The sequence below is a fragment of the Carcharodon carcharias genome, chromosome 16 (assembly GCF_017639515.1).
Source record: "Carcharodon carcharias isolate sCarCar2 chromosome 16, sCarCar2.pri, whole genome shotgun sequence".
In the NCBI taxonomy this organism is placed as follows: Eukaryota; Metazoa; Chordata; class Chondrichthyes; order Lamniformes; family Lamnidae; genus Carcharodon; species Carcharodon carcharias.
The window spans coordinates 75,182,338-75,206,300 of record NC_054482.1 but is presented as its reverse complement, the minus strand read 5'-3'; the positions used below and the strand labels follow the sequence as shown (position 1 = coordinate 75,206,300).

Below are 23,963 nucleotides of genomic sequence, written 5' to 3'. Positions count from 1 at the left end.
CCTGCGTAGTAAATTCCCGATCTCAATGTGACAGCATGTGAACTGGCAAGAAGCCAGGCATTTCCTAGCAGCGAAAAAGATAAATCTGAAGGCCCAATTATCCTGAGCAGTGTTAATATGATCTTTTGTTGCTAGTCTATTAGTGCATGGTTCAAATCCATTCCTTTTTCAGGTAAAGTTGTGTAGTTCAGACAAGATAATGTAGGAAGGCAAGACTTAAGTGGAAAATAAAGAAGTAATTAGAAAAGGAAAGAAGGGTTAAGTAATTAAAACTGCAAGAATTCAGGAGTAACAGTATTATTCAATATTAAATAATCATTTGTAACTGTCATGTTTGGTATCGGACAGAGATTTTATTTTTTGTCTTAAAGTTCCTCAGGCTGCACGAAATATCACGAATATACAGACAGTCACAACTTCCCAGCCATCAGCATCACATTCAGGGCATCATCAGGATTTCCCACAATGTACCAGGCAACCCTCGGAATGTGTGAGTTATTTGTTTCTGGTTCTTTCATAAAGTACTACAGTTGCACAGAGTTTTCTCCTGCATAGAAGACTCTACATTGAAATTGCCATTTGTAGCTTTTAGCTCAAAAACATTTTTTTCGAGCTTGATACCCTGGGGCAAACCCCTGATTGTAACTGAGATTATCAATATTACATGGTAATGAATGGTATCACAGATATGTGGGAATCTCTGTACTTACAGCTAAACAGTTGTAGTGACATATTTGTATTTGAAAATGGTATATCAGATAAATCCTTTTAGAACAATTATCACTTTCCCCATCCTTCCCACACACAATATTTTTGTAAGTTATTTCCTCCCCTCTTAAAACATGGTTTAGTGAAAGAATGTTAGAAACTGGAAATCCATTAACTGCAGCAATAGTCTGTCTCATTGCTTTTTTGTTTCTAATTTTCAGTCAGAACCACATCAGACGCCTTCTTATTCTCCTCAAACTGCACATCAGCAATTAACACCAAATTCATCTCAAACAGCTTCTATTTCCCATCCACAGACCCAACAAGCTGCTTCTCAAAATAAGCTAGCACAGACACTTGCTCAACCAACTCATCAGGTTCAATTGCCCTTGTTTCCATATCCTCAGCCTCACCCAGGTCAGTATTCCAATCTACACAGCCTGGGTTTAATACAGTCACACCAACCACAGCACCAGGTACAAATGCCCACTAACTCTTGGCCTGCTGTCCTTCACTCTGCATCTGGTAACCATCCCAACATTACTTTCCCAATGCGGTCTAGTAGCAACACAGCTAATCCCAACAGTATGAATCTCAATGATCCTAGTATCATCTTTGCTCAGCCTGCTGCCAGGCCCATGGGTATCTCCAACACTCCTCACGATGGACAGTGGCACAATCACATGACTCGCAGCACACTAGTGGGAAATGGCACTCTGGGAACTTCAGGTATATTTATTTTTCTCATTATATTAATATGTAGCTACTATTCTTCTAATATGCACTGTAATGGACATGCTTAAGTGTAGTTTTATAGTTCTTTCAGCAATTTTATAATACATATGTTTATGTTTTTTTATGTCAGATGTTATCGAGCAAAAATGCATTTCCTTTATGGATAGATGACAAATAATGAGGGGCAAGATTATCAAATGAAATAATAAATGAGCTCAAAGATGTAGCTTGTGATGTAGCACTTCCCCAATGGTAAACTCCAGAAGATGTCCAACCTGTGCTGAATTGGCTGATTTTGGTTGGGACAGTTATTAGGTGCTACATTTATTCTTGGAAGCTGGCTGGCTCTTTGCCCTGTCCATGCCAGACCACTGATTGGTATATATATTGATGTCAGGTGAAGATGGGATTGATTCAATGTTTTGTTGATGCTGTCTACCTGACATGTGAAGAATGGCAACTGTAAGGTTACCAGCACTTGCAGAATCATGCACTAGTAAGAGTTAATGCCTCAAAAGAGAAGGGAAGCAAATTAATTAATTATGCTTTTGGGAGAAGTTGTGGTTTCATCTCATATGGAAATTCTAGAGAACCAGAAAAGCAGCAAAATACTTCCTGCATTATTGAATATCTTGGCAATATTTTGCAACTCAGATTATAAAATTACAGTATAAATTACACACAAGTACCTATAGTTTGTCACTATCAGTACTCATTTCATAACAATTAGACCGGTGAAAAAAATGACTTCAAGCCCCTTGTATTTATTTTTTTTAAATATTTTATGTTTAAGGGATCCCAACAGTAAAACTTATTGTGACAATTATTACTACTACTGCAAAAATAGCATGAACAGAAACAAAAAGAGACCGATAAAGGATTCTGGGCTATTTTTGGAGGGTAATTTAGCCTGTAATTTGCTTCTTCTCATTCCCCTCTCTTTTCCACCTTAAATAACTATGTTTTTTTTTACATTAGCTCATTATCACTGATAACAAGAAAATCTCAGTAAACCCTCTGCAGTGTGTTTTGCTCTAATATCTATTTCGTATTGTATTAATATTTTGCTCATACTTCTGACAGAATGTTGTTTTTAACTATGTTGGTGAAGTAAAGTAAGTACATCTTGCAACAAAATGTTTAAACAAGCTACCCTGCTACAAGGTTAAATATGTTATTACAGAGGAAATAATACTAAGGAAGAATTACATGCCACCCAGTTTGCAAAGGGGACAAAAGAATGCACTTTATAGGCTTCTTAATGTTAATTTTAAGCAATCATGTCTTACAACAAACATTTGACTTTTTTTCCTCCATGGAAACATAGATCAAAGGTTTCAGGGACAATTTGCAAAACTAAATCCTCCACCCATACCTTGGGAGCATCATCCTCTTCCTCATTTTCAAGCACCGTGGCCTTACAGAATGCCTCAGAACTTCATTCAGCAGGGAAATACGAACTATCCTCAGCAGAACAAATCCTACTATTCTCAAGGTACCAATAACAGCAAGCCATTCTGATTAGGTTTAACTATTGCAAAGTGATATGGCAGGTAAATATAGGAATATTACTTCTCACTTTATATGTATCCCCTAGATATTGTTGTAAATGGTTTGAGAAAAGAAAGTATACCCTACATTTAGTGGCCTTTATGTACATTCAACCCAAATAATGATGGACCTTGGGAAGCCAGGAATTTTTCATGTTAACTCACAAGTATCAGTTCTGTGATCCAAGATTTTATGAATTGTAGAAATTGTGCCTACAACTAAATGGATGAAATTCCCTAAGTGCATTGGTTCTGTTCGCCTTCTCTCATCCAATTGATCAAGCCTTTCTGTGATATAGTGCAGAATACTGCAAATGTACTGGTAAATTGTGATGTGGAAGCTCAATAAAAACAAGATCAACACCGAGCAGAATCAAGAGGACAGGGAATGGGAGGATCAAACCCCACGAAATCTGTAATATTTTATAGATTGAGTGAACTAGGTCTTGCTGCTGGTTCATTTGGCAAAAGCAGCATGTAACTGAGCCACACAGACCAGTAAGTGAAGATGGCACCTAACTTTACAACCAGCAAACTGAATTTCTCATCCAAATAATGGTGAGTTCCAGAAAACTTCTTTCATGTATGCAAAGCAACTTGCCTGCATCTGCAACAATTGACTTTTGTCCCATTCACACTTGTGCAAAGATTTTTTGAACATACTATTCCAATTGAAGTTTCAATTTTTCAACTTGATGGAAACAACATGAATGCAATATTTACATTCTTATAATGTAGATCTGAAATTGGTGTATCTGTAAAACCTGTAAATGTTTCTATTTTGACAGGTCCTACGATCCACAGTAACCAGCATTTTCCAATCATGCCGCAAGGGAGAATACGGATGAACTACATTCAACAAAAGAAGTGACTTAAAAAGAATTCCACACCATGATACACAGTTACCGAACCCCACTCACTTGGGAAGGGGGAAGCAGGAAATTATTTTAAGACTGTTTTTAAACTGTATGATTTGTACATAGACCAAACCTGATTGTAATTTTTACTAGTTTTTTTGTTGTGATGCATCACAATGTGACTTATGATACAGATCACATCTATTTTAATGCCTCCCATTTTTGAAGGTGGGGCAAAATCATTTTTTCTTTGAAGCTGATGGAACTGTAAAAAAAAAGCTTTTAAAAAAACTGGATTTATTTTCTCTTTGTTGTATTCATACTTTGGCTGCCTCAGACTTTGTATATGGTTCTTAAAAAAAGAAAATATGGTTTAAAGATGGTCAGCTGCATTCAGAGCAAAAGTATATAGTGCCAAATGCCTTTTAAAAATAAACTGTAGCTTTTTAAAAAATGGTATTTTACTATAATTATTTCCTCTCTGGACTGCCAAAGTTTAGTGCATGCAACATCTAAAAGGATCAATTTAATTCATTCTGTATTTCATTTGTCAACAGCAAGAAACATTATGAATGTTTGGAACTCTTCCGCAAACAGCAGCTGATACTAGGTCAGTTGTTCATTTTAATCTGAAAATAGCAGAATTTCATCAACTAACATTTTTTTTAATTAATTCACAGGATGTGGGCTTTGCTGGCTGGGCCAGCATTCATTGCCCACCCCTAGTTGCCCTTGAAAAGTTGGTGGTGAGCTGCCTTCTTGAGCTGCTGCAGTCCATGTGGTGTAGGTACACCCACAGGGCTGTTAGAAAGGGAATTCCAGGATTTGACCCAGCGACAGTGAAAGAACAGCAATATATTTCTAAGTCAGGATGCTGAGTGACTTGGAGGGGAACTTCCAGGTGGTGGTGTTCCCATCTATCTGCTGCCCTTGTCCTTCTAGATAGTAGTGGTTGTGGGCTTGAAAGGTGCTGTCTAAGGAGCCTTGGTGAGTTCCTGCAGTGCATCTTGTAGCTGGTACACACTGCTGCTATTAAGGGATTTGGGTAAAGGCGAGTATATAGAGTTATGTCATAGATTAGCTGTGATCTCACTGAATGGCAGAACATGCTTTGTGGGGGGAGATGGGGGAGTGAAATGGCTTACTCCTGTTCCTTTGTTCCTCAGCTAGTGAATTGACTATTACGTTGGGCTTAAGAAATACACTACAGTGAAGCCTGTAAATTACAGACACCATAGGCATCAACTATCTTTTTTAGCAGGTGATCTTATTTTAAAAATGGTATGAACTGTAAAAAAGAAAATCAGTAGAATGAGAGTTCTTTACCCAGCATCCATTGCAGCAAAGAAAACATTTTGTTGCTGGGATAGAGTAACCCAAGCTTTCAATCCCAGAGATAGACCAGTTTCTTTGGTGTAATGTATGCTGGATAAAGAGCTCCCCATTACACCAAAACTGTCACCTTGCACTGACTGACATATCCTGACCTTGTGAGAATTTGGTTACAGAAGGGAAGCATGCTGCAAAGAGAAGTGCCTGGGAACCCAACGCAGTGAAAGATCCGTATACAGTAGATTTGCAACAGGCGGTGTGCTGTGTTTTTAAGTTGTAATAGGGCTGAGTGTACTCCTTTTTTGAGAATGTCCATTTACACAGATTTTGCTGCAAAAAACAAACATCCAGCTCTGTCTCCCAATTTTATCCTACTTCTCCTGAAACTCGTTCTTCGGATCATTCAAGTGTGGCCTCTGCCTTTCTGACAGCACCAAAACAGCCCTAATCAGTCACAAATGATCTTCCTTTATGATTGTGACCATTGTGCATTATCCCCCCCAAAGCCCTTCAGCAGTGTTCAACACTTAACTGTGCTATGCTCTTGAAGTGTCTTTCTTTCATCATCCAGATTTTGGACTGAGCTCAACTGCTATCCAAATAATTATAGCCAGTGCATCTTCATTGGTTTGTCTCCTTTGCAGCTTAACCTGCTGAATCCCACAAGAATCTATTTTACCTCTTCCTTTCTTTCATTTATATTCTGTCCCTAAGTGATATTGTTAGCAAATTACACATTGATGACATCTAGCTCTACCTCACCACAACCTCCTTTGACACACCACCCCACCACCCCCCCCCCCCCCCACCCAACTACTTTGCTGTCAAACTGCTTATTTGAAATCTAGTTTTTGGATGAGTCTTAATCTATTCTTGTTAAACATCAGAAAGACCAAAGCTGTCATCTTCAACGACCACCATGAATTTCACCTCCATGTCAGTGACTCCAGCCCCCTCTTTGACCAGTGTCCCAGGTTGAAGCAGACCGAAACTCCAGCAGCCTACCAAACACTGAGCTTAGTTTTCAACTTCACATCCTCTTGATCACAATAGCTACTTCCAGTTCCGTAGCTACTTGCTTTCTACCCTACCCCCTGACAATCCATCCCTGAAATTTGCATATTCACCTTTATCAGCTGTTAGGAACGTAGACCTTGGGAACAGGAGTAGGCTATTTGAGCCTGCTGCACCATTCAATAAGATCATAGCTGTTCTGATTGTGGCCTCAACTCCACTTTCTTGTCAACTCCCTTGTCTATCAAAAACCCATCCAACTCAGCCTTGAATTTCAATTATCCAACCTCCATTACTTTCTAGGGAAAAGAATTCCACATGCTAATGATCCTCTGAGAGAAAAAAAAATTGCCTCATCTCCATCTTAAAAGGGAGACCTCCTATTTCTCTACAAGAGGAAACATCCTCCTGGTATCCACCCTATCGAGTACCCACAGGATCTTACATGTTTCAATAAGATCACCTCTCATTCTTCTAAACTCCAATGGATATAGGCCCAACCTGTTCAACCTTTCTTCATAAGATAAGCCCTTCATCCCAGGTATGAGTCAAATGAACCTTATCTGAACGGCTTCTAAGACATTTATATCCATTCTTAAATAAAGAGACCAAAACTTTATACAGTACTCCAGATGTGGTTTCAACACTTCGTACAACTGTCGCTAAACTTCTCTACTTTTACATTCCATTCCCCTTGAAATAAATGACAACAATCCCATTTGTCTTCATAGTCACTTGCTCTTATGTGCATACTAACTTTTTGTGATTTATGATCTAGTTCAGTCAGATCCCTCTAGTGCAGAGTTCTGCAATCTCTCTCCATTTAAATTATATGCTGCTTTTTTATTCTTCCTGCTGAAGTGGACAAGTTCACATTTTCCCACATATTCCATCTGCCAATTTTTTGCCGATTCACTTAACCTATCTATATCACTTTGCAGACCCCTTATTTCCTCTCACAACTCACTCTCCTACCTATCTTGGTGTCATCAGCAAATGTAGCTACCATACATTTGGTTCTTTCTTCCATATAGATTGCTAATAGTTGAGGCCCTAGCACTGATGCCTGTAGCACTCCACTAGTTATAGCTTGCCAACCCAAAAATGATCCATTTATTCCTACTCTTTGCTTCCTGTTAGCTAACTAATCCTCTATCTATGTTAATATGTTACCCTCTGCACAGGAGCTCTTATTTTGTGTAGCAACTTCTGATGCGGCACCTTATCAAATGCCTTTTGGAAACCCAAGTACACCACATCTACAGGTTTCCCTTTAATCCACGTTACTTATTACTTCCTCAAAGAACTCTAATAAATTAGTTGAACACAATTTCCCTTTCACAAAACCATGTTGACTCTGCCTGATCCCATTATGATTTTCTAAGTATCCTGCTATAACCTCCTTAAAGAATGGATTCTAGCAATTTCTTATGACAGGTATAGCTGGAAAAGCTCAGCAGTTCAGGCAGCATCTGTGGAGAGAGAAACAGAGTTAACATTTTGAGTCCAGCATGACTTGTTTGGAACTGAAGAGAGCTAGAAATATGATGGATTTTATCCATTGAAAAAGGGAGAGTCAGGTAGAACAAAAGGAATGGTCATTTCTACCTCTCTTTAGTTCTGAAGAATAGTCATATTGGACTCGAAACATTAACTCTGTTTCTCCCATCACAGATGCTGCTAGACCTGCTGAGTTTTTCCAGCACTTTCTGTTTTAATTGCAGATCTCCAGCATCTGCAGTATTTTGCCTTTATCCCTATGACAGATGTTAGGCTAACTGGATTATAGTTTCTTGAACTATCTTGAATAAAGGTGTTACATTTGCTATTTTCCAATCTACTGGGGCCCTTCCAGATCTAAAGAATTTTGGGGGATTATAATCAATGCCTCTACTACCTCTGTAGCCTGGACTTCTGGATTACTAGTCTAGTAACATTACAACTATGCCACCATCTCCCCTAAATAAGGCATTACATGATTATTTGGATGGAGTGGTGAGGAACATAATTGAGGACACCCAACATGACTTCATTAAAGGTGGTCATGTTTTAAAAATATAAATGTATTTTTATTAAGAAGTTACTAAGATGGGAAGCAGAGTAGACATTGTCTACTTAAGACTTTCAAAAAGTCTTTTAAGACCCTAAGATGCAGTCCACCAGATCCTGGGGACTTGTCAGCCTTTAGATCTAATAGTTTTCCCAGTACCTTTTCCCTGATGATGGTGCTTGTTTTAAGATCCTCTCCCTTTCACCTCTTGATTTTCAAGTATCTTTGGGAAGTTTTCCAGGTCTTCTACAGTGAAGACAGCCACAAAATACCTGTTAAGTGCTCCCACTATTTCCTTGTTTTCCATTATTAATTCCCCAGCCTCACTGTGTTGGCTCTCCCAGGAGGTTACAATGCTTTGGGGTAGCAGGAGAAAGTGTTTTGATCATGATCAATCTTCATGGTGTAGTGCAGAATTGATGGACTAGCTGGTCTTTTCCTGCCTGTAGTTGTAATTGAGGAGAACAAACCTGGGCACAGTGTCCCAAGTGAAGTTTGACCAATTCTTGTACAAGGACAAAATGGTATGCCGTGTTTTAGAATCAATGTCCTTTGAATGCACCCCAACACCCTATTTCTTTTAACTATTGCTTCACAGAATTGTTCATGTGCCTTGAGAGATCTAGGCTTTAGAACACCCAGATCTCTCTCTCTCTCTCCACATTTAGTGCTTTTCACTGAAGGGTAAATGAATGTTGAACATTCACCCTTCCCTCATCCATAATACAGTATTTATCCAATTTAAACATCATTATTCATAATCCAATCTCCCAACTCATTAGGATCTACCTGAAGCAGCTGTGCATTGGGTACAGTCCTAACACACACATTTTGTATCATCTACAAATTTATTGATCTTGCTCCCAACACCTACATCCAGCTCATTAATAAAAATAGTAAAGAGCAATGGAGCTAACATTGATCACTGGGAGATGCCATGATAAGCGGTCTCCAAGCAGATCTAAATCCATTTATAAATACTTTTTGCCCACATCTGCCAGCCAGATCTCTATTCAGCTCAACATTTTACCACTAATCCCAGAGACTTTAATCTTATAAAGAAGTCTCTTGCATGGTACTTTATGCTTTTTGAAAGTCTTAAGTAGACAATGTCTACTCTGCTTCCCATCTTAGTAACTTCTTAATAAAAATACATTTATATTTGTAAAACATGACCACCTTTAATGAAGTCATGTTGGGTGTCCTCAATTATGTTCCTCACCACTCCATCCAAATAATCATGTAATGCATTATTTAGGGGAGATGGTGGCATAGTTGTAACGTTACTAGACTAGTAATCCAGAAGTCCAGACTAGACTCTGGGGACATTGGTTCAAATCCCACTATTGCAGGTGGTGGAATTTAACTTATAAATCTGGAATATAAATGGTAACTCTTTACAACTATTGTTGTAAGACCCCATCTGGTTCATTAATGCCCGTTAGGAAAGGAAATTGCCATCCTTATTTGGGGCTGGCCTACATGTGACTCCAGACCCATTGCATTGTGGTTGACTCTTAACTGTCCTCTGAAATGGCCTAGCAAGCCACTCAGTTCAAGGGCAATTAGAGATAGCCAACAAATGCTGGCCTTGCTGGTAACGCCCACATCCCATGAAAGAATAAAAACAAATGATGTCTTCAAGCATCTTTCCCATTACTGATGTCACAGTACTAGATTGATACTTCAGTGCAGCACTAAGGGAATGCTGTTTTGTTGGAGGTGCTATCTTTCAAATGAAACGTTGAAAAGAAGGCCTTGGCTGCCCTCACAGGTGGATGTTAAAGGTCCCATGGCACTATGCAAGGATGAACAGAGGAATTCTCCTGCTGTCCTAACCAACTTCTATGCCTCAACCACACCTGAAACTGATTATCTGGCCATTTAAATCATTGCTGTTTATGGAGCCATGTACAAATTGATACTGTGTTTCCTTACATTACAGCAATACTTTACTGGTTGTGAGCACTTCAAAGCACCATGAGGGCATAAAAAGCACCATATAATTGCAATTTCTTTCTTCCTATCAAAGTAATTCACTCATTGGTCAAAACGTGAATGGACTGCATTAGATGCCTATGAATATGAAAAAAAACTAAATATCATCAATGGAAAAAATAGGACAGTTCATCCAAAAATGCTTGTAAAAAATTGAAACACTTTAATGATTAATATGTCGACTTGAATTTGTGAGAATAGACAAATTAGTGGACAAACTAATCTTTCAAGGAAGGGCAATTAATTGTGTCACTATCTACCCATATATGAATCTTGGACCTGGAATGTACAAACTGGATAAGGTCCAGGACTTGATTATTTACTGCGACAACTTGTGACATCTTCCTGACTGCCATGAGGAAGTAGGCTGAAAATCTTATGAAGACCAATGAAAGCAATGTAAATTAATGTTCCCTGAGCAAGAAGATGTGCAATATCTTAAGCTACAATCTTCCCTTTGCAACCTTGCCTGTTTGTTTCCGATTACTCTGGGGGGGTTGGGGGAGGGGGGTATCAAAAGCATGTGATATGTTTACTAAAACAAAAATATGTGCCACTGATAATCAAAACTTGATAGGCTGGAACCATCTATTTTTGACACATTTAAGTTTTTTTTAAGTATACTTTTTTAATTATACCATGACTCCTCCTAGATCCATCTTTCAGGCAGAGTCTCCATGGTGTTCTTCCTGAGGATTGTTAAAATTAGACCCACCTGCTGTACTCCCTGGTTACTTCCCCGCAACCTCCTCCTTCACACCTCACTCCACTCATGCAGTTGCTTTGTATCCACCTGTACCATTGCCTTACTGAGATACCCCCAAAAGCCTTGTGCCTGGCTTGAAGTTACTTAAGCTCTTAACAATTTTCCCATGATAAGCACTTTCTCAACATCAGTCTTTGCATGGGTTGGGGGGGTGGTGCAATCCTGAAAGGATTTCTCCATCCCCTTATATAAAGTGCATACAGAATATAGTAAAGAATAATGACACTTTCAACAGCTTGCTGCTGGAGAAGCACATTTGTACAACTGAGGGATAAAAGTGGGGGATGAAATATGAAAGCTTAAAAGCTTGGATTCTTCTTTATTCATTTTATATGTGCCCTTGTCACCCATGTCTTTGTCTCTTCCTGCTACAATATCTTGTCACTCCCACCAAGGCCACCCCTAATGCTGGGAAATTCTTTTCATTATATTCTCAGCTGTAACCAACCAGCTTTAAGCTATAAGTATTTTTTGCACTTTTATTACAAGATCACAAGTTACTTAGGGGTGAGCAAGGTCATATAACCCATCTTCATCCATCCATTGCTACAACTAATTGTTATTCCAACTAATTGTTCCAAAGTTTTGCCCTCTTCTACACTACTTGTTCACCAAGCATTGATCAGTGTGATATCCTGTTAATAGAACTGCCCTATTATTTTGAATTTGTTACCTTGTCCTACCCTATTTAATTTGTATTCCAGATTTACCTCTAACATTCCCGTTCCAGTGATTTCCAACCACAACCTCTTCCTGAGACTGTAATAATCCCTCCCTAATACTCCTTCCTAATGCACCAATGCACCCTACTCCCATTTCTGCAGCATCCAAGTCCCACTTCCAGTACACCATTCTTAAATCTCAAATCCCACCATCACTACACCAAGGTCAAAGGGCCTATTCTTCAATATTCTCATCCAACACTTCTCCACACCCCTACAGTCCCAAATCATATCATTCCCCCACCCACATAGTTGAAGCCCAGAACACTAGCTAGAGCAGGGCTTCCCAAAGCCCAACTGGGGTTCTAAGGTGTCATGAGGACTCGAAACGTCAACTCTTTTCTTCTCCGCCGATGCTGCCAGACCTGCTGAGTTTTTCCAGGTAATTCTGTTTTTGTTTTTGTTCTTGTTCTAAGGTGAGATTTTGAGGTTATGAGCTCCAAGACAGCAAGGCTACCATGGAGTTCGGATTGATTTCTGACAGGAGCGGGGCTCTTTTAAATGCTTGCATGTGTTTTGTTTTGTTGCTGGGCATGGCCTAATCGACTCCTCTCTGAGGCCCGATTGCTGCTGCAAAAACAGCCTCTGAATAGGTAGGTGTTTTTTGGAGAAACCCTGCCTTTTCATCAAATCCCCTATGCCTGTTGCCTGACCCCTCACCCCTCCTTCTCCCTGGTCAAGAAGAACTAAAGACCCCCTGCTCAGCAACAGAAGCCTCCCTCTCCCACAACCACAGCCCCTGATCAACAACTCTTGTAGCACCCAGATTTTCACTTTGGAGTCAAATGAAGTCTGAGGCGTTAAAATGGGGTCAAATCGGGAAAAGGTTTGGGAAGCACTGAACTAGAGGACTACCATAGATTCTGGACATTTGGTAAAAATTTAAAAGATAAAATTAAATTAATCATGTAATAATCATTAAAAGAGATTTTCAGACTTTCAAAAATGTGGACATAATCAAATTTTCACATAAATGTAGTGATAAAATTTACATATTTTGTAATAAAAATGTAAATTTTCTTATTCTATCACGATAAATCAAAGAGTTTGATTTTTATGTTATAAAGCATTTCACTGACACACTCTCAGAAACGCCAAAGGAATCTGCTGGTGAATAAACATATTTAGCTATATTCTGCTCTAGATTCCTCATGCATTTTTAATGTCCCAAGACACATCACAAAGATCTATTTGGTTAAAAATTGACACCGAGTCAAAGAAGGAGATATTAGGAAGGGGACAAAATGCTTGATAAATGGAACAGGTTTTAAGGATGAGGTGGAGAAGCAAACAGTTTTAGGGAGAGAATTGCAAAACATCAGTCCAAGTAGCTGAAGGTAGAGTGGCTAATGTGAGATGCACGAGAAAGCAGAGCTGTGCTGTTGGAATACAGAGAACTCAGAGGGTTTTAGGGTTGGAGGAGGTAATGAACAGTGAGGATCGAGGTCATGAAGGGATTTAAGCACAAGGATGAAAATATTAAAATTTGATGCGGAGCTGGAAGTCAATGTTGGCTAGCGAGCAATAGTGTGATGGGTGAACAGGATTTGGTGCAAGCAGCAGAGTTTTGGATAAGCTGAAGCTTATGGAGGGTGGACGATAAAACACTAACCAGGAGAGCATTGGAATAGCCGAATCTGGGGCTGATGCAAAGTCATAGATGAAGGTTTCAGTAGTACTTACTTTAAGTTGGCCCACTTTAAGTCATTTGGATTATAAGTATTTAAGGGCTGGTATTCCCGATTTAAGTGTCAGGAAACAAAAGGGGTTGGAGGTGGGGAAGAGGTCAGGAAGGCCCATGGAGCGGGAGGCAGCGACATGGCCCACAGAGCAGCAGGCAGGTGGTCGTGAGGATGGCCCACAGAGCAGCAGGCAGGAGGCCATGAGGATGGCCCACAGAGCAGGCAGGAGGCCGTGATGATGGCCCACAGAGCAGGCAGGAGGCCTAGATGATGGCCCACAGAGCAGGCAGGAGGCCGTGATGATGGCCCACAGAGCAGGCAGGAGGCCTAGATGATGGCCCACAGAGCAGGCAGGAGGCCGTGAGGATGGCCCACAGAGCAGGCAGGAGGCCGTGAGGATTGCCCACAGAGCAGGCAGGAGGCCGTGAGGATGGCCCACAGAGCAGGCAGGAGGCAAGAGAGATGTGGAGATCAGGAAGGTCATGTCCACTACTCCCTGATTGGCCAGCTTTGATTGGAATTGATTGCTGATTGACTAGGGTGATTGTCAATCAGTAATGAGTACCACCCCCTACCCCACCCTCTCCACTTCTGCATGCAGGGTGGAGATCATCTGGAAGCCAGAAAAATCATCTTTTTGAATTTACACTGATTGAGAGGGATTGGGGCAAGAGAAATATAGGGAGTCAAGAAAAGAATTAAGAATTTTAAAGTCTACTGGAGATATTTCTGAGCCTATGGAGTTGTTTTAACATCGCTCCTTTAATGGACTCACGTATCAGTTTTGCTCTATTTTTTGCTTGACACCTCTTCTTTCACAGCAAGATGTACTATCACTATATTTTTTCGCTGAATTCTTCAACACCTGACAAACTAGAGTATAACACCTCTTTGTTACAGGAGAAACATCTATCACCAGCCAAAGGTGTACCTGATCCGCTGGATCCCAGGGACGGAGATCCAGACGAGGAATTCTACAAGGCTCAAATCTTCATGTTGTCAGGTAGAATTAGCTTTTCATTAAGGGCCAAAATTGTGATCAATTGTCTTTTTGGAACCAAGTTTTTTATTTGCCAGATAATGTAAGATATGCCCTGAATGACTAGATAGGTAAATCTAAAATGTGCGATGCGTAACGTTGTAAAATGTAGGATTGTTCTTTCTCCATAGAGTTCCATAAAGAGATCAGGTGTAAGGTGCAGAGTGGCTCAAGGCTCATGGTGCCCAAGATTGTGGACACCACTGTCGTTGACAACAGTAGCAAAGATACACTCCTGGCAACCCTGGCAAGCACCAAGAGGGCACTTAAGAATGCGCAGGCAGACAGGGTAATTCTCATTGATTTCCATTGTAGATAGCTTAAGATCTCAAATCAATGCTAGATGATTGTGATTTCAAATTTTCTAATATCTCCTCTCTGGCAGAAAGTGAAGTTTGTCCAAATAAGGGAGGCCCAAGAGAAACAGCTTAATCTGATAAAGGAAGAGAGAATCGCTGCAATGGGACATTTGGATAAGGATAATAAATCCAAGAAGAAGCAGCTGGAGGTGAAAACTTCCCAGAGCAGACTATGCCTGGCCCATTAGCCTGCGCCTTCCCAGTCCCAAGAGGAGAAAATACCCAGGAGGCTCAAAGAAGAGAGGGCAGCCTTCCAGCAGAAGGTGGAGAATCTGGACCAAAAGGTGGAGAATCTGGAGGCTATGAACCTCAAGTTACAGGAGGAAATTGTTGAATTGTCAAAAATAGGTGAGATACTTTCATTTTAATGTTACCAGGGTGAGAAATTTCCACCAAATGGCAGATTTCCAATATTGGAGTTCCTTTCCAACCTCCGGACCCAAAAGACCAACATATAAAGAAAATCAGAACTGTCAGTTTGACTGACAGTTGCTGCAAGTAGGAACTGCTGCTACTGACCTTCAGGAACTTCCTGGTTTTTCAGCAGGCTTTTAAAAAAACTCAGAACTGCCGGCCAACCATAAAGCTGCCCAAGCATCTTTCCCGCTCTCAGCAACTGTTTTTTTAAAACTGTTAACTGTCAGTTAAACTGACAGTTGCTGAGAGTGGGAACTGACAGTAGAGCAGTGATTGCCTCTCTTCTGATCTTGCTGCTCCTCCAGAAACAGAATCTGTGATTGGAGGAGCAGCAAGGGCAGGAAAGAGGGAACCTGTGATTGGAGAACTTGAAGCCGTTACTCTGACCAGTCCCACTGGCCACTGTGCAGGATACTTTCAGCTACACTAAATGATTTGTGATAACATCTTCTGTGAGGCCAAGGAGAAGAAGTAGAATATTAAAGAACAGAAGGGAGTCCCTGCTGGTAACAAGGCCAGAGCATGCCCAGAAAAGCCATAACTAAGGCATGCGTCAGACTGGACCCAGCTATCATCTGTATCCACAACACGAACCACTTCCAGAGAACTGGAAGAGACTAATTTGGTCCTCTTCGCTTCTAATGATACTGAGTTATCTTGAGCGAGGTGAGTGCTCTATCAGTGTGTGGGGCAATTACAGTTCATTACAGGGTCGGCCATGCAGATTCTGGAGTTGGAGACCGCGATTAGTGATGTGAGGGAGGGAGAAGGATTTGTTCCCAACTCTGCTCCATAAACAACTCTGTCTTTGAATAAAGTAAGAAGCAACTAAAAATCTAAATACTTCTCCCAAGTAAGCCAAGGCAGGGCCCCATCTGACTGCCTTCCCAAAGCACATCCTGCTTTTATTTTACCATGGAACTGATTGCTAGTGGCTGTAGAGTAGACAATGGCCACGATAATAACTGTGAGGTATGGAGCGAGATTTAGTGTCTAAGAAGTATGGGTTTCCTGGAGCTTCTACAGAATTTAACAGCAGAGCCTGATTTAAATGTTTTTATCGGTTTCCCTGCTGCAGCCAGTTAGATTGAATGGCTGGCTGTCAGACAGGCAGGTAGGCAGCTGGGGAACAGGGTGGAGGTGAGCTAAAGATCAATGGAAGGGGTGTGGGTATTGGACATTTGAAACCTGGGGTGAGTTGGACATCAGATATTAAGGAGTGGGGGATGTAAGAAATTGGGAGGTAGGGGATTTGGACAACAGACATTGGGAGGGAGAAGGAGCATAGTCGACTTGGACTTCAGATGTTGGTGATAGGCAGGTTAGACATTAGACACAGGATGGGAGTGCTACATGACCGATTAGTGCAAAATTAGGTTGAGGACAGCATATACTTGACTGTGATGGCCCTTGTGACTAAGTAACCTGCTGCCACTTGTTGTCTAAGCTTACATGTAAAGAATGTCCATTTGGACCAAAAACTGGAGGGTTGCTGGTGGTGTGGAACAATGCCACACATGAGACAATGTATTTAGAAGAAAATTAAAGGAGGTTTCATAATGGTAGAAACACTCAGCGCAATAGTTTATTTTTATTTTTTCAAAACCTGAATATAATTTCAAGCAAATTTTTTTATTTTGAAGTTTACCTCTTGTTTTAACACTTTAACAGTCCCTATGTTGCATAAGATGTAAATTGTAAAATATGGTAGGCTGTACTTGTAAGGCACTTAAACTTGTGTCAAATTTCATTGTCACAAACACATCACATTATGATTATCAGTAGCATTAATGTAACTTTTTCTGGACAATTAAAATGATGCTTGCTTTTAAATATTTTCTTAAATGTTTGGGATGAGGGGCATGTGTGAGTGTGTGGTGGAGGGGTGGGGAGGGGCTGACTACAATGTGTGTTTGGAGGGTTGGAGAAGAGAGTGGCTTCAGTGAGTTGTCTGGCACCAGGGAATATAGAGAGCTTGACTGAAACCTACATGAATCTATAAAATAACATTTTTACAAATGTTCATATTTCTATGATATATTATTATGTGTTGACCTATAATACTTGAACTTAAATAATTATATGCAGAATGTTATTATACTGCATTATTGTTTTTGCTGGCATCTGATGTCATGTTAATTTTCAAGACTTCTTTATCTGTCCTTCATGAGATGCGAGCATTGCTGGCAAGGTGATCCCATCCTAATCCCTAATTGCCCTTGAAAAGGTGGTGGTGAGTCCAGAAGGGGTCACATTGGAAAATAGTTTGCAAAGCACTTGCAAAGTCCTTTGCTTCTCTTCACATGTACATTGTCCAACAATGTCAGTCCTGTTGTAAGTATGGACTTCATCCTGTATTACATGCACTAACTGCATTGAATGCTGAAGTGCTGAGGACAATTTGGTGATTTGATACAAATGTATTGGTCCACAGTCTTGATGATAATAGAAGGTAAATGAAGGGAAAACTAATGTTTCTACCCATTTGAAGCCTAATAATTCCAGTTATTTGAAGTAGCTTGGAAGCATCTGCATTCACTGCAGGTCATAAAGTGCTATAATTAAATGATTCCTAGTCACAAAAAAATTCAGAGCTTTCTGTCTTTGACAACTCTCATCCCTGTGTTACATAGTACTCCTCTTTCTGTGACAAATACAGTTCTGTCTAATCAGAAATAGATGATTGTAATGAAAATATAATAATTCTCATAATACTATTGTGATTTTTTGTAAAGGTAGGTTAATAGTGGGGTTTGGATAGTTTCTCTGTTTGTATGTGTGTGTTTGTGTGGGTGGGATTTAATAGAATTGGAGACAGTTGGTCTGGAGGCTTTGAGTCATCAAAAAAGAAGCTATGTTTGAAATGTTGAATACTTAAACTTGGCTGAAGTTTTAGAATGTGAGGTGTAAGGAAAATTTGCATTTTTAGATAAATTAGATTAGTTTGAATTTCAAAGAGATGATAAGATGTTACACCTAGCCAGAAGAAGCTAAGCCAAACAATGTGTTTATTTTCCCCAAGGTTACTGATAAAATTAGTACTATGAAAGATTTATATTATGAGAAAAGTAAGGTTGTAAAAACATATGGGAACAATGGAATTTACATTAAAAGGGGGAAACATGTATAAAGGAGATGAGGCTATGTATCATAGGAGAGAAGGAATTCTGAGATCTAACAAGTGTGAAAGGCCTCCAGTCTCTGTGTATCAAGTTGCTATCCACAGGAACTGAAGCTGAGAAAACTCACTTTAAGTTCTCCTATCCAGGGTATTGTGTTGCTTTGCCTGGGTCTATTTAAATCTATTTGTTTTTACTGTTGCCTTAATGGAGGTGTAACTGGGAGTCAGATTAATTAGCGGTTTTAGGAGTTATTATAGTAGTAATTTGTAGACCTATGTATGTGCTTGAAATCTTTTCTTTTGCTAATTAATATTTAATTTCATTTTCTAAAAACCTCTGAAGCCGTGGTAGTCTTATTACTTCTGAATTCAGGCACGAAATAAAATACAAATTACAAGACAGTTGTGACCGCATGATCAAGTTTCCCTCGAGGATTTGATCATCATCTGCCATGTCATAGCATGATAGGTTAAATTGGAGTTGTGCAAATGACCTCTCAACTCTGATATATGAATGATTATTTTTCATCATGTTGCAGCAAGAATGTTGGACATGCTTAGGCGAGGTGATAGGCCCCCAGCACCACGCAAGCAAAGATGGCTGGACATGCCTGCATCCCCAGCACCACCCAGGCACAGTCAGCAAGTTCCTAAATGGAGCACCAAGAAGCCAGCGAGCAGTTGCACACTACAATTAATGGCAAGGTAATGATTCTTATAATTGTCAAAACATTTGAAAATCAATTTTGGTTTCAACAAAAAGTGATGGATCATTATGATGATAGGTAAAGTATTAAACTTGCCTCCATTACGAAGGACTGGTCATTCAATGAGACTGAACAATTGAATAACCTCGTGTAGCTACTGTAGTTAATCTGAGTCTGTATTATCTTCCAATTTTACACAGTATGTCCCTGATTTTACTTGCAGGTAAAACTGCCAGATGGTATTGTGACACCGGAGAGAGTGTGGAATAGGGCACATAGCTAAGGATGAATTCATTATTCATCAGGTCCTTGGCTGTTAACATCTGGGGTCCGATGAACTGAAGGGAACGTCAGTGTGTGGAAGACCGTGCCCACCGTTTGTGAACATGGGAAGTACTGGGAAGTCTTTGCTCTCACCACAGAAGTTAAATGTATCAAAGCTAATGCCACATAAACCCTGTATTTTCTTTTTGTGTGATGCAATGTCCCCTTAGTTAACTGAGAAGCACTGAACTAGGATTAATTGGTCTTCTGATTATGGTTAGGTTCCAAGAAATGCCCAGATGAATTAGGGTTTCCATGGATGAACTGCTAAGAAGCAATGGGTAAACAAATGGGGCTGTTAAAATTGTTTTATTGCAGGCAGCATAGAAGATGCAATTTCTCTCAGCAGGAGGTCAGCTTGGAGGCCTCTTGTCACCTGTTTTGTAAGACCCCAACTTTTAATTTCAACCTTAAACTTTTTCTCTTTTTAGCAGCATGTTTCACACGCCAACTCCAAACTCAGGGGCTGAGTGAGGAGGCTTTTAAGAAGAAGTTCAGAAAAATGAATAATTACATCACTGAGAAAATTCTGAACCTCAATTGGAGACAAAATCCAGTGAACCAACTAACATCTAATGCCTAAGTTCTGTATTTTGATTAACAGCTGCAATTTAACATTTCCTCACTTTATCTGTGTTTAACTGCTTTGGTTTCTGCAATTTATGTATTTAACTGTTTATTTCCCTCCTTACAGGGAAGTCAAGGATGTAAGCATCTCAGCGAAAATTGGGAGGCTGAAATCAGACGAACCATCCTGCCTTACTAATGTAAATACTGTTCAAGTTTTGCATTATGATAGCTGTAATTTAACATAATTACACTTTAACTATGGTTAGTTTTTTTTGTTTCTGCGCCATTTATTTGGTTTTTGCTTATGTGTTTTGTGTTTTTCTGCATCACAATAAACTTGCAGCACAGTCCAGTCAATAGTGTTTTATGCTTCACTGACTCCACAGCACACATTGACACATAGGTCATTTCTTTGATTTATTAGTAGTACTTATGTGATTGGAATGGGTGAATTAATTTTTTGGATTTTCCTTTTTGTAATTTTGAACAGTTTAGCTGATCTCAAATGGAATCAGTTGGGCCAGTAAATTTAACCAGTCTAACCAACCTCAACTGGAACCAGCTCAACTGGCCAACTGAAACAAATTCAGCTCACCAACTGGGAACAATCCAACAGGCCAACTGGAACAATCTCAGCAGCCCAACTAGGATCAGGTCAGCTGGGACCAATTCATCTGGGCTGGCTGTCCCAATTTCAACAACTAATTTGGATCAATCCTTGTTCAATTCTGCAGCAAGTGAGGCGGAGAGGCAGTTTTAAAGCTCTAGGAAAGCCATTTGCTTCTCTCAAGCCAACATGCCCAGCATCGGGGCACTAATCACTCAAAACCACCTCCTCTGAAATACTTCAGAAATGTCCTTAAAGCATCCCTGAAGGTGTCAAACATCTCAATCATGGTGACTGACCAAAATGGGAGAAGGTTCATTTGGGAGGGCACCCAACACAGAGGGACTTCATCAGGCACATGCAAAGGCAAAGTCAAGGCAACACACAGAGTGCAAAAAATTCACCTGACACCTGACTAACCTTCCGGGCACCACCTGCCTGCAAGTGACCGAGTCTGCAGGTTGTACATGCCATCTCAGAACCCATTGAACTGGAGTGGAAATAAATTATCCTCAATCCTGAGGGACTGCCTAAGAAGAAAGAAAGATTGCTGATATTTCATTTGAATTTATACAGTATTTATTTTATATTTGGTGATTTATTTTACTTTACACATTTCAACTTGTACATGGGATTTTCCAGACTAGAAATGTCCAAAGGAACCTAACTCTGGCTTCAACATTGATTCCTATGAGAACCTTTGATTCACTTAAAGTTTTTTCACTAAAAGTCGAGATTTTAAGGAACACAACTTTAAGTGATGCCTAACTGTAGATTGTTGCTGGCTGGGGCAGAGATAGATAATGTTACAAAGATGGAAATAAGTGCTTTTTTGAGATGGCAAGGATGTGGGAAACAAAGCTGTTTCAAGTAAAATACGACACCAAGGTTGGGAGCAATCAATTTCAACTTGATATAAGGCCCAAGGAAGGGGATGGTGTCTTCTGCAAGGGCACAGAATTTGTTACAGGAGCTGAAGATGATGGTTTTGGTCTTTCCAATGTTTAACTAGAGGAAAATTGCAGCTCAGCCAAGATCAGGTGTCAGACTAGCCAGCTGACAACAGAAGCAGCAGACGGTGGATTGATAATGGGTGTCATTAGCATACCTGGGGAATCCAAAGGTATTTCTTTGGGTGATTTTGCTGGGGGGTTGGTACTTGTACATGAGGAATAAGAGGGAGCCAAGCATAGATTCTTGATGCACTTCAATGATGGTATGGGGCAGAAAGTGCTATTGCTGGACACTCTCTGGCTACAATAGTTAGGAGCAAAACCAAGTGAGGGCAATCTTTCTAAGTTGATATCAGAGGAGAGACGTTGGATCAGGATGGTGTCAATAGCCAAGTCAAAGACTGCAACAAGGCCAAAAAAGGATGGTGGGATGTCACTAGGGTGTACGGAGGGGAGACGGTGGCATAGTGGTATTGTCACTGGACTGGTAATCCAGAGACACAGAGTAATGCTCTGGGGACCTGGGTTTGAATCCCATCATGGCAGATGGTGGAATTTGAATTCAATAAAAAATCTGGAATTAAAAATCTAATAATGACCATGAAACCATTGTTGATTGTCATAAAAACCTACCTGGTTCACTAGTGCCCTTTAGAGAATGAAATCTCACCTGGTTTGGCTTACATGATCCGCAGTAATGCTGGCATCAGGCCAAACATGGATTACCAAGTACCACCCCCACTCAGCTGATGAATCAGTACTCCTCCATGTTGAACACTGCTTGGAGGAAGCACTGAGAGTGGCAAGGACGCAGAATGTACTCTGGGACTTCAATGTCCATCACCAGTAATGGCTTGGTAGCACTACCGCTGGCTGAGTCCTAAAGGATATAGCTGCTAGACTGGGTCTGCGTGCAGGTGGTGAGGGAACCAACACGAGAGAAAAACATACTTGACCTCAACCTTACCAACGTGCCTGGTGCAGATGCAGCTGTCTATTACAGTATCAATAGGAGTGACCACTGCACAGTCCTTGTGGCGACAAAGTCCCATCTTAACATTGAGGATACCCTTCATCGTGTTGTGCGGCACTATCACTGTACTAAGTGGGATAGATTTAGAACAGATCTAGCAGCTCAAGACTGGGCATCCATGAAGCGCTGTGGGCCATCAGCAGCAGCAGAATTGTACTTGAGCACAATCTGTAAACTCATGGCCTGGCGTATCCCCCACTCTACCATTAACCCTGGTTCAATGAAGAGTGCAGGAAGGTATGCCAGGAGCAGCACCAGGCATACCTAAAAATGAGGTGTCAACCTAGTGAAGCTACAACACAAGATTACTTGTGTGCCAAACAGCATAAGCAGCAACTGATTGACAGAGCTCAGCAGTTCCACAACAACAGATCAGATCTAAACTCTGCAGTCCCGCCACACCCAGTTGTGAATGGTGGTGGACAATTAAACAACTCTCTGGAAGAGGAGGCTCCACAAATATCCCCATCCTCAATGATGGAGCAGCCATACCATCAGTGCAAAAGATAAGGCTGAAGCATTCGCAACGATCTTCAGCCAGAAGTGCCGAGTGGATGATCCATCTCGGCCTCCTCCAGAGTTCTCGAGCATCACAGATGCCAGTCTTCTCCCAATTCGATTCACTCCACCTGATATCAAGAAATGGCTGAAGGCACTGGATACAGAAAGGCTATGGGCCCTGACAATAGTACTGAAGATTTGTGCTCCACAACTTGCCATGCCCCTCGCCAGTACAGCCACAACAGACATCTACCCGGCAATGTGGAAAGGTCCGCCTGTACACAAAAAGCAGGACAAATTCAACCCCATTAATTACTGCCCCGTTAGTCTTTACTCGATCATCAGTAAAGTGATGAAAGGGATCATCAGCTTTGCTATCAAGCAGCACTTGCTTAGCAATAACCTGCTCACTGATGCTCAGTTTGGGTTCTGCCAGGGTCACTCAGCTTCTGATCTCATTACAGCCTGAACTGCAGAAGTGAGGTGAGAGTGATTGCCCTTGATATTAATGCAGCATTTGACTGATTGTGGCATCAGGGAGCCCTAGCAAAACTGGAGTCAATGGGAATCAGGGATAAAACTCTCCACTGGTTGGAACCATACTTAGCACTTGTGGTTGTTGGAAGTCAATCACCTCAGTTTCAGGATATCAATGCAGCAGTTACTCAGCATAGTGTCCTAGGCCCAACCAAATGCAGCAAGACCTGGACAATATCCAGGCTTGGGCTGACAAGTGCAAGCAGCCCACTTGATTGGCACCCCATCCACAAACATTCACTCCCTTCACATAGTCAGCAGTGTGTATCATCTACAAGATGTGCTGCAGGAACTCACCAAGCTAGGGCTCCTGGCCATCTGATAGCACTATTGATGGGCCCTTCCATCACTTTACTGAAGATCAAGAGTAGACTGAAGGGG

General features: G+C 40.7%; 1 protein-coding gene and 1 long non-coding RNA gene across 6 annotated transcripts in view; both read left to right on the top strand.

Moving 5' to 3' along the window:
* tut4 (terminal uridylyl transferase 4) overlaps window positions 1–4,304 on the top strand; it is a 91,931-nt gene extending 87,627 nt beyond the window's left edge. For 3 of the 4 annotated variants that reach the window (XM_041208170.1, XM_041208168.1, XM_041208169.1), the window contains 4 exons: window positions 372–490; window positions 930–1,437; window positions 2,771–2,938; window positions 3,782–4,304. In XM_041208170.1, the coding sequence (XP_041064104.1) occupies window positions 372–490; window positions 930–1,437; window positions 2,771–2,938; window positions 3,782–3,864 (878 nt within the window). In that variant the 3' untranslated portion in view covers window positions 3,865–4,304. Of the gene's footprint in view, window positions 1–371; window positions 491–929; window positions 1,438–2,770; window positions 2,939–3,781 lie in introns of those variants that run through there. The other variant, XM_041208171.1, reaches the window with a different exon arrangement.
* Window positions 4,305–4,346: 42 nt separating this feature from the next.
* LOC121289118 lies at window positions 4,347–22,264 on the top strand. 2 transcript variants are annotated; one of them, XR_005945492.1, is made up of 8 exons: window positions 4,347–4,460; window positions 14,315–14,417; window positions 14,585–14,742; window positions 14,839–15,160; window positions 18,890–19,055; window positions 19,281–19,964; window positions 20,076–20,148; window positions 20,442–22,264. It is a non-coding gene; the product is annotated as an uncharacterized LOC121289118 (long non-coding RNA). The 2 variants fall into 2 exon arrangements; XR_005945491.1 differs by having other exon boundaries at window positions 19,281–20,148.
* The last annotated feature ends 1,699 nt before the right edge of the window (window positions 22,265–23,963 follow it).